This window comes from Silurus meridionalis, chromosome 12 (assembly GCF_014805685.1).
Source record: "Silurus meridionalis isolate SWU-2019-XX chromosome 12, ASM1480568v1, whole genome shotgun sequence".
Lineage (NCBI taxonomy): Eukaryota > Metazoa > Chordata > Actinopteri > Siluriformes > Siluridae > Silurus > Silurus meridionalis.
In genome coordinates, this window is record NC_060895.1 from 22,285,485 (window position 1) to 22,301,402 (window position 15,918).

Below are 15,918 nucleotides of genomic sequence, written 5' to 3' on the forward strand. Positions count from 1 at the left end.
TTTAAAGCGCTTAAAGATAAAGAGACACGCTTTTGGTCATTCTTTATCCAGATAGGGGAAGAATGTAAGCAACATCTGGACCTCCTTTAAAAAAAAAAGAAACTGGATGAACTGACAAACCACATGGAGTTAGTTTAAAGATACAAAAAAAAAAAATCAATAAATAACTCGTAGTAAAAAAAAGGCATTATGTGCTTGGATCCCACATAGATTAGAAGTATATCTCAGTCATTTTATTCTAAAACTCTTTGAAAGAAACTAAGCATGAGGTGGGTTAACTCTCATTACTGTTTCCTGCAATGGCTCGGATGACTCAAAAATGATGGTGTTCATTACTGGTAATGTATGACGAATGCAGAAATGATTTCTGTTCCATAAAACACTGATCCTGCATCATTATGCAGCTCGCAGATGTTTTATTGCATAAGAATATTACAGGTTCGGATATACTCAGGCCATATACAAAATAGGAAAAGGCAAAGGTAAAGGCCTCACTTTTACACACACACACACACACACACACACACACACACACACACACACACACTGCATGATTTGTATTGAATTCGTATGTATGAGCCACACCATGTACCATGTTAATTCAGGAGGAGGTGCATATTTATTGCATTATACACTATAGATATATAACGTGGTCAGTGATCCATAATGAAGATACATTTAAATGAAATATTTGTTTATTTTGACTGAGCTGTGACTGACAGGGTGTCATTAAGGCTGAGGGGCACAGAGGCCATGACTCCTTCACTTGGATTGCGATTGACAAGCACAAGCCATTCCTCCTTCACTGGACCTGAGAGGCACACCGTCCACACTTTCTTTTACTGGACTGAGACTGACAGGCACACAGGCCATGCCTACTTAACCAAGAATGTATTTACATACTCTGCTTTCTCTTTGTTTTTAACTTTTTGCTTCATTTCTTTTAAACAAAGCAAAGCGGGAGCAAACAAATGGCCATTATACAACATTGAAAGTTGAAAGCAACTCAAAATATGAACGAAAATTTGTCATAGAAAAATCGTAAAGAAAAAACTTTCTAGCAAACGCTGTGATTATAATGCAAAGAAAATATACAATACTGAACTCTGTATACAGAGAACACACCTACTTTTTGAATGACCCATACCCACTTATTGATTCAGACACACAAGCCACGCCTCTCATAGACTGACAATCAGGCCACGCCTCCTCGTATGCTGACAAACAGGCCATGCCTGCTTATAGGCTGACAGGCTACGCCTCTTTATAGACTAACACACACAGGCTACGCCCCCTCACAGATTAAAACACATGCCACGCCTGCTCGACAATCAGGCCACGCCTCCTTGTAGACTAACACACACAGGCCACACCTCTTTATAGACTGACAAACAGGCCTCTTTCCCCCAAAACTGACACCCACAAATTCTGAGTTAAATTAAAAGATATATATGAATGGATAATCATGTAGCATGTGCATGACATGCCTTCTATTCTGGCCACGCCTTGCTCCTCTCTCCCCGCTCACCTAATTCAAAATTGAAGTACAGAAAACAAGGTGAGCCTTAAAAGAGAAGTAATCCATTTAGGCAACATTAGATAAGGCCAGCGCTTGAACCACATAGAAGCCACGCCCCCCTCACAGACTTGGTGCCAAACACCTCGTACAAATGCATATGTATGCTAAATATTTAAGCAAGACCTCTGATTGGTCAAACTTTCAAGCCTAGTGTTTTTTATTTTTAATACAAACATATCCAAGTTGGCAAAGTGTTGTGTATATTCATGTGTGTACAATGTGTGTAGCTTGTGGTGTTACACTGCATGTGTGTGTTTGTGGAGAACAATGCATGTTCTGACATACTTATAAAATGCATGTCAGTCACATAAACCCCAAAAATAAATGTGAAAACTTAATATATTCACTACAAAAGGTATATTATTCTTTCTTTTTTTTTTTTTTTTTAAAAAGGTCCAAGCTTTGGTTTTGATTACATCCCAGGAGAAATCAAGGGAAAGTCCTGAAAGCTCTCCTTTGAATGTTCATACGATTTGCATTGCTACATTCCAAAAAGTTCATCCATGAAGCTGCTTCAGGCTCCAGAACTCTAGAGTAAGGTTTCCGTCTGGAGTAGCGATGGCCATAGCAAGCGTCAAAACACAATTTCCATTTCACATTTTTCCAGAGTGGGGTCTAGTCGAGGTTTCTTTGCCAAAAAAAAAAAGAAATATACCGCCATTGACGTCAACCAGCACTTTTAGAAGTTTTCTTTAAACATGTTTTCCTTCCCAGCCTCGGAGTTCCACACAGAGAAAGTGTTTGTGTGAAAGGTCTTTGTTGAGGATGGTGGCAGATTGGTGCCACATTGCTCCATCGTTCATAGTTCGTTTCCTTTCCTCTCTCAGTTGACGGTTGGCACCTGGTTCATGCTGTACTCCTTGGCCTTCAGCCTCAGGTTGGCGATGCTGTTGGCCATGTTCACGCCCTGCGTTGTGTTGTTGGCACATGATGGTGAGTAGGAGGCCATGGCGCTGAAGAGGAAAGGTCAGAGATTTTAAAGTCAAGAATGACTTAAGTGACTCAGACAGCACTGCAAACATGCCACAAAAAATCCAGAAAAAGAAGAAAATTTATATATTTAAGACAAATGACGCACAAGCTAGTCTAATATTAGCTTATATGGAGGCATAGTTAGCACAAAAACCTGCCTTTGTATGTGACTTGCATGTTTCTATTTGCAACAGCATGTATCTTATAAAATTTTTGTAATACACAATCCTTGTCTGGCTAAACATTTTCCAGTTATTTATATCTGCTAAGATCTTGCTTACATTTCATGCTAGCTTTTTGTTTTCTGGATTGAATAGAAGGCTCTTGTGATTAGACTTGGTTCCCAGATAAACACTATATGAACAAAAGCTTGTGGACACTGCACCACCTGCTTTTTGAACATCCTAGTCATTTAGACATTTAGTCCCCATTTGTTGTATTAAGCTTCGGTTTTCTGAGAAGATGTTCCACTGGATTTTGTAGTTTGCTTGTCGAGATTTGTGTGAGATTCATTTAGCCACAAGGGTGTTAGTAAAGTCAGGAACTGATGTAAGTGAGGTGAGGAGACCTGGGGTGCAGTCAGCATTTAAATTCATCCCAAAGGTGTTCAATAGGGTTGAGGTCTGAGCTCTATAGCAGGACAATCAAGATCTTTTACTCCAACACACAGCATATGCTAATGGTTCTGGATTTGTAAATTAGTTTTTTTATCCAATTATAGTTACATGTGACAGCACTGTTACTATAGACCAATCAGAATGCAGATTGGTATGAAAACAGACAACTAACCAGACATCTACAATATTTGTTTCCAAGCAGTGTGTGATGAAAAACGTTACCTGTATGGAGGTGAGCTTCCCCAGGACAGGTACTCGCTTGGCCTCGGAGCCGGCCGTGGTACGATCGGCTGCTCCACGGATGTCATGTCTCCGGAGTAGGATTTGAGCAGCGAGGCATTTTTATTTGCCAGCAGCGCTCGCTCGTTACGTCTGAACTTAGCCCTTCTGTTCTGAAACCACACCTGAGAAAACAACAACACAGATTACACAAGTGTAAAAAAGATAACAAACACTCCACATAGGCAGGACAAACTAAAAGCAATGAATGACTATAAATACAGTATATGTTTTGCTATATGTGCAGTAAATCTGTATGAACTATCATTTAGGAGTTTTGTGATAAGAGAATCTGAGAAGATAAAAAAGGGTATGTAGACATGGTTTTGAACGGTTTTCATTCGATATGTTCCCAGTGCTTCCTGTGAGTCTGATAAAGGGAAAAGAAAACTGACTGGAGCTACACTATTTGGACAAAATGATTGGGACGCCTTAGTTTTCCGATCACATGTTTCTTCCCCAAACTTTTCCACCAAATTTGGAGGCACACAATTTTATAGGATGTCTTTCGATGAGGTGGCATTACATTTTCCCTTCATTGAAATAGAAGATCTCAACCCTATTAAACACCTTTGGGATGAATGTAAATGGCCAGGCCTCCTCACCTCACCTACAGCAGTACCTGACTTTACTAACACTCTTATGTCTGAATTCTTTTCAAACAAATCTCCATAGGCACAAAATCGAGTGGGACATCTTCCCCGAAGAGTGGAGGTTATTATAACAGCAAATGTGACATTAATGTAGATATGAATCTTAGGGTCAGGTGTCCACAAACATTTGTCCATTTGTCCTTGACTTTTATCTTGTTTAAAGAGAACACTGTCCTTTGTCCTGATTACCACTGACTGCTTCAAGACACTGACACTCGAGACTCAAACAAACGCAAGAGAATATAAAGAAAAACAGAAACAACATCAGCAAATTTAATACACAGCTTGTTTGTTTGTTCGTTGGTGCGATTAGTTTATATATTCTTCACTCCGATTGGTCAGAAGTTTACGATCAATCGACCAATTAATTCATTCATTCATCTTCTATAACGGCAGCTCCAGAAGTAGTCCCGCGGCAGATCACCGGTTTATATTAATGATCTTGTTTGAGTAGGTCAAGGTTTCCATAGTAAAGATCATATGTGTGGCATGGTGAAGTTTTCTTCCATGTTTAAGGAGGCATTTATGAAAGGAGTTTACAGTGTCTGTGCTTTGAATCAGTCTGAGGTAAAGCTGTAATGTTAAGCATCTTGATTCAGAAAAGTCATGATGGGAGCTGGATATGGGAGGAAGAGGAGGTAGAAAGGACGAGGTGAAATGGAAGGAAGTTGAAATTGAAATATGCAAAGAGAGAAAGAAAATTTGGTTGTGGAATTAAAGAAATTGAGTAAGGAATAAAGGAGGAGGCGGAACAAAAGGAAGGAAACACAGAAATAAGCCATTCATGAAATAAGAAAAGCTGAAAAGAGAGAAAGAAAAGAAAAGGTGGAACGGAGATAATGAATGAAGGAGGAGATGCATATGGAAGAAGGAAAGACAAAATAAGGCATTTGTGAAATAAGGATAGATGAAAAGAGAGAAAGAAAACATGAAATGGAGCACATGGAAAAAGAAAAGAACGGAGGAGGAGGTGGAATGGAAAGATGGAAAGACAGAAATAAGGCATTAATGAAATATGTAAAGATGGGAAGAGAAAAGGAAGGGTGGAATGGAAAAAAAAATGAAGGGATGAAATGGAAAGAAAGAAAGAAAGAAAGAAAGAAAGAAAGAAAGAAAGAAAGAAAGAAAGAAAGAAAGAAATAAGGCAATAAATAAACGAAATAAGGAGAGTTCAAAAGAGACAAAGAAAAAGTGGATTGGAAATATAAGGAAGGAAGAAAGGAATGAAGGAGGAGTTGGAATGGAAAGAAGGAGGTGGTAGCTTAGTGGTTAAGACATTGGACTTTGAAATCAGAAGGTCATATGTTCAAATCCCTGCACCACCAAGTGGCAAATTTTGGGCCCTCGAGCAAGGCCTTTCACTCTCAACTGCTCGGTTGTACATCACTCTGTATAGGGGTGTCGACCAATGCCACAGATATAAATGTAAAATAAGAAAAAGACAGAAATAAAGAATTAATGAAAGGAAGGAAGAAAGAAAGAAAGAAAGATCAGACGCATTCACCATGATTTAGATCCCTGACCTGTACGCGAGCCTCGGTGAGATTAACCCTGCGTGCCAGGTCCTCCCTGACGAAGGCATCTGGGTAATGCGTCCTCTCAAACACCCGCTCCAGCGCCTGCAGCTGACTGCTGTTAAACGTGGTCCTGTTTCTCCTCTGCTTCCTCTTCTTCTTCTCCTCTGTGTTTAGCTGCTCGTCTGAGATCACACACACACACACACACACACACACACACACACACACACACACACACAGAGATAGATGGCCCATCAGAAAAGTCTAATGCAGTACTAATAAAAGCCTCACGTCACTCGATTCATGCGTCTCTTCATAACACACTCTGTGTCGTGCTGTTACAGGAAAATAATTATCAGCAGTGTGATGTGATGAAGCAGAGTTACAGACTAAAACATCTGGAAGTTGATTGTTTTCCAGTTACAGCAGGTCCTGGTGTGTTTTTCTCTTCAAGCACAGCAGTTTGCCAATACAGGAATTTAATGTATTTGTATCCATTTATAGTTTTTTAAGAAAAAAATTAAAGATTGAAGAAAGAATGAAACGAGAAAAGAATTCAAAAGAAGGAATTATGAATGGAACAAAATGAAGGAAAACCAGAAAAGAAGGAAAAATTATGAAAGTAAAAAACTAAAGATGAAATGCAAAGAAAGAAAGGAAAAGCAAAGTGTTCAGGTGTTAATTTTTTTTTGTTTGGTCGAATGTATACGTTTTGGAAATTGCACTAAAAATATACAAACTAAAACGGTTACACCTGATAAAATGTTTCTAAAATTAACCCTGTACTTGAACTAAATCTGAAATAAAAAAATACGTTGTACTAATGTAATTCAAATATACAATATAAAAATACAGATATACATTTAAGTACATTTACATCCTTCTTCTTTTGTTCTTCTTCTACTTCTTCTTCTTATGATTATATCCCAATAGTTAAAACTAGTGTACTTTGTTACTAGAGGAAGCACTTAACACTACATGCATTACAGCATTACATTTCATTGCAACAATCATGAATTTATATATATATTTTTGACGTTGAAGAATTTAATTCACTTCAAACCTTCACTTTTTAACATTTGAGCAACATTCGACAGAGTCTGAATATATCCACTTATGATCAAGAAAGATATGGTCACATGATCACAATATCACTTTCTCAGAAACTTGGAATTAAATAGAAATACAAATAATATAAAAAAACAGAAGTTCCTGGATTCTTTCCTGGTCTGATTTAGTTTGACTTCTTTGTAAAATTTCAATTGACTGGCAACAGAAATAACGTGATTAGTGTCTCATATTACCAAGATACACTAAATGAACAACATTTGCAGAAACCTGACCATGATTTGTATGTGCTTTTTAAATATCCAATTGCACATTTATTCCCCATTTGCTGCTATAATAAAATATTCCACTCGATTTTGGATTTAGGCACAACGGCTGAATGTACTGATGTTAGACAGTTTAGGAAGCCTGGGATGCAGTCAGCGTTCCAGTTCATCCCAAAAGTGTTCACTAATCATGAGCTTAACAGCAGGCCACTCCAGATCTTTCACTCCACCGCATATGAACTGTATCTTCATAGATCTGTCATATAATCTGTATCTCTATTTAATACTCATACTGTCTATATTGTCTCACTTTGTCTTGTATAATCTGTTTTGTCTTGTATAATCTAAGATGATTGTATAGTTTTATTTATGTTTGTACTTTGAGAGTCACTAACAACTGAAACTAAATTCCTTGTGTATGTCAACACACTTGGCCAATAAACCTGATTCTGATTCTGACTCTGATATGGTTTTATTCACAGGGGATTTGTTATGCTGGAACAGGTTTAGGTCTCTTAGTTCAAAAAAAGGGAAACTGTAATGCTAACACTTCCAAAGACATTTTATACAATTGTGTACCTCCAATTTTCTGTTTGATGAAGATCCACAAATGGTTGGAAAAGTCAGCTGTCCCAATACTTATGACATATAGTACATAAGTGCACATGTGTGTATATATACGTATTATATACTATTATACTTTAAAATCAATCAAATCAAATCTTATACTTCCATATAATATAACTTAAAGAAAGTTTATTCTCTGTATTCACCATCATTAAATATAACATTGCTGTTCACCGATTAGATACTGATAATATTTGTACAATCAGGAATGTTCACACAAAACCACTCTACTGCACTACTACAACACACTCTCACACTGTATCTGTTTCATCCTCATATACAACAAAGCCATATTTTTATTCTCTTTATACTTTTAATTATAATATAAAAATGATATTATCATAAATTATATGAACTTTGTATAAACAATGAGAATCCAAACCCTTAGCATTTTATCATCATCATTTATCTTTTATTCATGTCTTATCTCAAGAACTTTCTTTTGGTTCCTTAAAGGAGTACACTAAGGGTAAAAGGTAAACCATTTCTGGGTTCTTTAAGGCACTGGTAAATGATCTGTCTCTCAGTTCACCCTCAGTGTCAGGCTGACAAAAAAAACCATACGCCACTGATTTGATGATCTAATCGCACTGATGTGTACACGCCAGCGTTTAGCTATAATTATATCGCTTTTGCATCATAAAGAGTGCTCATATAAAATATAAGTAAAAAAATAGCCCGAGATTGAATGTGTCTAAATTTCGTTGCGTGTAGTTTAGTGACATTTTACTGTCATGTCACAGCTGTCAAGATAATTTACAATTCTTTACTGTAAATTTTACAGTATTGGTTTTTTTTTTGCTTTGACATCAATTTAATGGCTTTACACAACATTCATTCCCACTCCTGTGAAGGAGAGAAACGAAGGAAATAAGGAATTTAAATGAATGGGGGAAAAAGAGAGAATTAACAAATGGAAACATGAACAATAAGGAATGCAAAAGTGGCAAGAAAGAGAGAGCGAGAGGAAATAAAATGGAATGAGGGGGAAATACAGAGGGAATGAGAAGATGGGTTGAGAAGAAAGAAAGAGGGAATGGGAGGAAATAAAACAGAATAAGTGGGAAGTACATAGGGAATAAGATGTGAGAAAGAAAGGCATTTATATGAGTATTACTTTAAGACTCAGAGACTCAGTGTAACATTGTGACTCTATGTGACTCAGTCATTATGTAACTTTGTCACTGACTCAGTGATTCGTAACTTATTGATTCAGTAACTCAGACGTTCAAGCTTTGAGTTACAGATCAGAAGGTTATAAGTTCAGATCAACCTGATTTGATTGTGTGTTTGAGCGAGACCCCTCACCTTCAGCTGCTCAGTTGTCACCTAATTTATGTCATGAACTTCACTTGATAAATGAGCAAATATGACGGATTAAATTTTATTTTAAAGGCACAGCAAATATTTGCGTATATATAGCATATCTGATAATGACTTTCAAGCAGAACATGTTTTTCTCTGATCTGTGCCACTGATTTGATGATCTAATCGCACTGATGTTGGAGATGTGATAGAGCGAACACGCCAGCGTTTAGCTATAATTATATCGTTTTTACATCATAAACAGTGCTCATATAAAATATTAGTAAAAAAAAAATAATAGCCCGGGATTGAATGTGCCTAAATTTCATTGCGTGTAGTTTAGTGACATTTTACTTGCAGGTCACAGCTGTCAAGATAATTTACAATTTTTTACTGTAAATTTTAGATTATTGTTTTTTTTTCTGCTTTGACATCAATTTAATGGCTTTACACAACATTCATTCCCACAGTTTGAACGATCTTCATAATATATTAAATTCCTTATATAAAAAAATAATATATATTTTATTTTTATTTTTATTTATTTATTTTTTAAATCCTTTTGTTTCATCCCTGTGCACAAAGAGAAATGTGTTTACTGTCAACTTTACAACTTTACAGGTTGTGTGTTAAACCTATTAGGTGATTAATGTGACAGTGGATGTGTGTAACAGAAAATATAAAAAAAGAGGATTAAATGAAGTAATAAATTGAGCACAAATATTCCACAGAGTATCTACACTTTTACAACAGGTTTACTGTAAGAGTCGGATTTAAACCCACCATCGCACATGGAAACTAAATGCTTAAAATATAGAGAGTTTATTAAACATCGTTTCCACATGTACCAAAAGTAATTGCGCCCCTTCTGCTCTGTTCTAGATGGATATAGGGTCCTATCAGGTGTCTGTCCACCTTAAGGCTTTGATATGGATTATAGTAATAAAGTACCTTGTAATAAGGATTGTTAACAAGCTGCTTGCAAAACTAGTATGGAAAACTGCTAAAATGTACAACAGACGTCAAGATATTTCAGAATTCTTACAACTGATTAGGAAAATTTTTTTTATTAATATTAATATAAATAATAATGAGAAGAAAAAGAAGTAGAAGAAGAAAGCTCGTAAAATTTTTAACTCCGATTTTTTCCAATTTATTTTTTTTCCAATTTATTATGCAATTAAAATGTTTTATGCAAATTTTGAATGAAATGACTATTGCAATCTCAAAAACGTAAGTGAGCTAATTCATTATGATATTGTGATATATTAACATCACAGTGATGTCTTAGAGATGCCCGATCCAGGTCATGCTCAGACATCATCATCATCATCATCATCATTATCATCTTTATCACCACATCTCTTCAAACAAGCAGTTTCTCCTGCACAGGAAAAAAAATTTCTAAATTTTGGCTGTTTCTTTGAACCTTAAGGACATTACATTTACAATTCAAGGGCATGTTTGTAAATTGGTTACTCAAGGCGTTTATTTCATACGTGGAAGTCATGACCACGTCTCTTCGAACCGAGCTCTAAAGCGCCGCCGCACCACAGCTTTTTCAAGAAGCTTTTTTCTGCAACCATTTCTGATTATTGTAAAGTTCTCTGATGCTCCATGATTTGTTTTATTTTGTACATTGATTTTATTTGCATGTATTGCTCTTTGTACAATTTTCTTTTAATTCTGTATCCGAAAGGTTTTTCAGCAATCAGTAAACATTGATCAGACAAAACAAAATGTCTCGATGTGACCAAAGTAAGCAAACAACTGCTTTTGAACTGAGTTTTTGAACTGGGTTTTTATATATATATATATATATATATATATATTGCAATATAAATAGGCCTCAATGTGTATTGCTCAAGTACATTAATTTCAATTTTTTTTATTCTTTTAACAGAGAAGGATTTTTTTTGTCAATTTTATAATAACTCAATAAAACTAAATACATATTCACATTTCTTGATATACTGTACATCTATATATTTATTCTCTGAAATATAAATTACTTTAGTATAATTTCTGTGCTGTTCTAATGTGTGAATAAATATACTCTAGGTTAAAATTTTATTTTTTCATGGTGTGAGGGTCATAATCACTGTATAGAGGTATAAGGGATAAACTTTATAGGCGCAAAACCTCTACCTCAAAAACACAATTCGATATATTTTCGATTTGTTTTTTTAAACAGTTATTTTCATCACAGAAGCTTACGAGCTCTGAAAAAAAGACTAAAGATTATTTATTATACTGTACGATTAAATCCCTGATATACTTCATCATAATTTAGATTTCTTAGCATTTCCTGGATTCCTTATCCACCCCAGTTTCAACGAGACTACAGTGAAGATATGTACACTGATATATACTGTACAAATATAACACACACACACACACACACACACACACACACACACACACAATTTGAAGTTTTTGAAGTTATTTGATGAGAGATGAGATGTGGGGCTGAATTTGGGAGGCTGTTAGTGCAGAACATGTCTGAACATGAAGAGGTTCACAACTTCATTGTGAAGGAAACATTATCTTCTGATAAAAGTTTCAGGTCTTTGGGGGACCTAATACTTACAATAGTTTAACTACTTCAAAGATTCATAGAGTCTTCAAGCAGAGAGAGAGAGAGAGAGAGAGAGAGAGAGAGAGAGAGACTCACTATCTTGCTGTGCAGTGTCGCTGCCGCTGGTGAGCCCCGGAGACTCCAGGCTTCCTGTGCCCGCCTCAGCGCTGCTCTCCTCGGCCTGAGCTCCGGCCATCTCCCGCGCGTCTTCCAGGTCCAGCAGGTGGCTCACGGAGAAGTTCTTCTTGGCGTGGAAATGGTCCAGGTTGGCCGCGGTGATCGCTCTGTCCATCACATGCGCTGCATAGCCAGAAGTCATGACTTCTCAAACGGCGGCGGCTTTCCGGGAGCGCGCCGCAACAAGCGTGAACTGCGCTCTTCTTCTCCTTCTTCTTCTTCTTCTCCTTCTTCTTCTTCTTCTGTTACGATCTATTTCTCTGATGTATCTTCACTCTTTCTGCCAGATCCGAAGTCAGAAATCCGTTTGGATAAAGTGAAAGCGCTTCTCCAGGTCTCCAGCGCTCCGAAGTTCTTCAGCATCTGCTGCAAAGTTTTGGTGGAGTAAACACCAGCTCTGATGATGATGATGATGATCTCTACGTTTTCCAACCCACATACACATGCCAACACACACACACACGCGCCACACAACATACACAGAACACACACTTTCTCTCCGGGTCTCAGTCCGCCCTGTTCGGCTGCGGGAGAGTAAATGAGACTCGGTTCTGAAGGACAGAGGGTTGAGGAGCCCTAATTACGTGGCAGGGCCGTGTTTTCGGGCTTTCGTGACGTCTTACAGAAAGCGCAAACGTTTCCCCACCCCCGGAATGCGAGCGCGCGGGCGCACGGCACACACACACACCCACACACACACACACACGCACACACACACACCCACGCTCATTTATTTTCCTCACACACTCACACGAGCCCACCGGGACTCAGAGAGTAAAAGAGAGAAATTAGTTTTTCATTCATTAAAAAAAAAGGTGACAACAATTAATATATAAAAAAATCCTGCAGCCTCATAATTGATTATACTGATAGTGATTTAATATCACAAGAAAGAAAGAAACTAATCAAAAAAGAAAGAAGACAATATAAAGGAAGAAGGTTAGAAGGAAAGAAAGAAGCAGAAACGAAGAGAGGAAAAGCAGAATAGAAGAGAAGAAATAAAGAAAGATAAAAACAAAAGGGAATTGATGAAAGAAGGAGACTGAGAAATGAAAAGAATAATGGTGAAGAAATTAATACAAATGATATGATTTATATCTGAAATCTCTCTGAACGCACACACACACACCACGCTCATTTATTTTCCTCACACACTCACACGAGCCCACCGGGACTCAGAGAGTAAAGAGAGAAATTAGTTTTCATTCATTAAAAAAGGTGACAACAATTAATATATAAAAATCCTGCAGCCTTATAATTGATTATACTGATAGTGATTTAATATCACAAGAAAGAAAGAAACTAATCAAAAAGAAAGAAGACAATATAAAGGAAGAAGGTTAGAAGGAAAGAAAGAAGCAGAAACGAAGAGAGGAAAAGCAGAATAGAAGAGAAGAAATAAAGAAAGATAAAAACAAAAGGGAATTGATGAAAGAAGGAGAGACTGAGAAATGAAAAGAATAATGGTGAAGAAATTAATACAAATGATATGATTTATATCTGAAATCTCTCTGAACGCACACACACACACACACACACACACACACACACACACATATTCCTCCATTAAACACACACACACACACACACACACACACACACACACACACACACACATATTCCTCCATTAAACACACACACACACACACACACACACACACGTATATTATATATATGTGTGTGTATATATATGCGTGTGTGTGTATAATGAGGTGTTACACACACACACACACACACACACACACACACACACACACGCACACAATATGTGTGTGTGTGTGTGTGTGTGTGTGTGTGTGTGTGTGTGTGTGTTTTATGGAGGTGTTATTTGAACACAGCGGGTGTTAATTGCACAGGCCGGCTGTAGAGTGTGTTATAGGTGTTAATTATAGGTGTTAACAAAATTCAGTGTAGGAGTGTTACATAGATTTGCTCCTGACTCGAGCTGAACAGATAAATATGAATGTAACAGGAATAATAAATGAATGAAGAGTCGGTGTTGAAGTTAATTTGACGTTGGTGAGACTCGAGAGTTTCAATCAGCATCAAAAACTCGTTCATTAACGCTTAATTTATTTATAGTAAATATCTCACCCTAATTTTAGCCTTACAGTTGAGGGTCAGGGGCCCAGAAATTGCAGGTTGCGGCTCCTGGGATTTAAACTCATGATTTCTGATCCGAAGTCCAACATCTAGTGTCGGTGTCAGGTGTAAAGTGAGAAGAGTGTAATAACCTCTTTGGCCTTTACTGATATTTTGTCTAAAAAAATATAAAATTACCCTTTAATTTACCGAAATATCTAAATCACGTGCATATGTTGAGTGAGTTCATTGGTTAAACAATGTTTAAAATGGTACAAGGTCCTAATTAGCCCTTGGAATTAAGATATAAACTGGTGTAAAATAATAATTATTAATAAATATAATATACAGTTAATTATATTATTATTATTATTATTATTATTATTATTATTATTATTATTATTATTACGTAATTAACCCGTAACAAACCTATACACTAATGTACTAATCAAGACCGCCAGCATAAGACAAAGAAGTAATAGTTTGTAAATAAAAACAGATGCTACTGTATATTAAAAAATACATCTCATGGCCAAGGAAGAAGAATTTGGTTCAGATTACCTTTTATACCTTTTCTCATTTTATTTTATTTTATTTCTTTCAGTTAAAGTTTAATTAATAAACACATTTAAGTAAATATATAAAATTACTGATAACAGGATTTGTAAAAAAAAAAAAAAAAAAAAACTTTAGAGATTAAATTTGTTTCAAGTGCTTTTTATTTATTCTGAAATGTGGATGAAATGAGGTCAATATAAATTTTGAAAAAGGCCTCCATATGTCCAGAACTGCTCTGATTGTCATGTTGTTATCTCCTGATTAATCGCAACTTAATTGCACATATTGTTTTGAGTAGTGAGCAGGTTGAGAAGAGCCTGGAGAGGTGGAGTTACATGCTGGAGAGAAGGGGAATGAAAGTCAGTAGAGAAGCTGGAGGAGTTCAGGTACCTGGGGTCAACAGTGCAAAGTGATGGAGAGTGTGTTAGAGAAGTGAAGAAAGAGTGCAGGCAGGGTGGAGTGGGTGGAGAAGAGTGATAGCAGGAGTGATTTGTGATAGAAGAGTATCTGTGAGAGTGAAAGGGAAAGTTTATAGGACTGTGGTGAGACCTGAGATGTTGTATGGATTAGAGACAGTGGCGGTGAGTAAAAGACAGGAGGTGGAGCTGGAGGTAGCAGAGCTGAAGATGTTGAGGTTTTTGTTGGAAGTGATGAGGATGGACAGGATTAGAAATGTGTTTATTAGAACGACAGTGCATGTAGGACGTTTTGGAGACAAGGTAATTGTTTGGACATGTGCAGAAAAGGGACATGGGGTATATCGAATGTTGAGGATGGAACCACCAGAAAGGAGGAAAAGAGGAAGGCCAAGGAGGAGGTTTATGGATGTGATGAGGGAAGACATGCAGGTAGTTGGTTTGATACAGCCAGATGTAGAGGACAGGGGACAGATGATCTGCTGTGGTGACCCTTAATGGGAGCAGCCGGAAAAAGAGGAAGAAAAAGAAGAAGGAGATTTATCTGTCCTAATCTGTACTGTACTCTAATCAACATGGGCTTGGGCAAATATGAATTGTTGACGATGAAAAAACGATATATCGGATTGTGCTGATTTAACACCTGTATTACTGACTCAACGTCCATTTAAAAAAAAAAGAACAAAACCTAAAGACAGACAGACAGACAGACAGACAGCCAGACAGATGGATGGGTTTGAAGTCTGGAGTCATCGTTTTTGTGTCAGCCGCTTTGTCATCATTTAATGCTTAACGAAAACATTAATCTCACTATTTACTGACTCAACATCCGACATTATATATTTCTTCTATTTATATTATAAATACATAACATATATATTTATTTTTATTTATTTATTTTTTAAAGTGTTTAACCCTCGTGTTAATTCAGTAATAGTGCCATAGTGGTACTGTTCACTACATATACGTTTTCTCTAAAGGACTGTAAGGATAAATAAATAAGTGTGCAGGGAGTGAACCCGGCAGTGTTGGTGTATTTAACCTTGTACACGGAGTTTATTCTACACTCAGTATTCATAATGAAAACGTGCTGGGAGTAATTAGTGTTTTTCAGCTATAGCTTTAGGGTTCATTCGACAATGTGTTTAATGTAGATGTTAATTCAGCACAGTGGGAGTGTGAAGCAGTACTAAATGATCAATAATATATGAACCTGACCTTTCC

General features: G+C 36.8%; 1 protein-coding gene across 1 annotated transcript; it reads right to left on the minus strand.

Moving 5' to 3' along the window:
* Positions 1-396: 396 nt before the first annotated feature.
* Positions 397-12,232, minus strand: LOC124395108 (paired mesoderm homeobox protein 1-like). The gene is made up of 4 exons (XM_046863715.1): positions 11,558-12,232; positions 5,624-5,799; positions 3,391-3,572; positions 397-2,532 (listed from the first exon to the last, which is right to left on the minus strand). Exons 1-4 carry the CDS (start codon positions 11,778-11,780, stop codon positions 2,403-2,405), a joined length of 711 nt encoding a protein of 236 aa, XP_046719671.1. The 5' UTR covers positions 11,781-12,232; the 3' UTR covers positions 397-2,402.
* Positions 12,233-15,918: the final 3,686 nt, after the last annotated feature.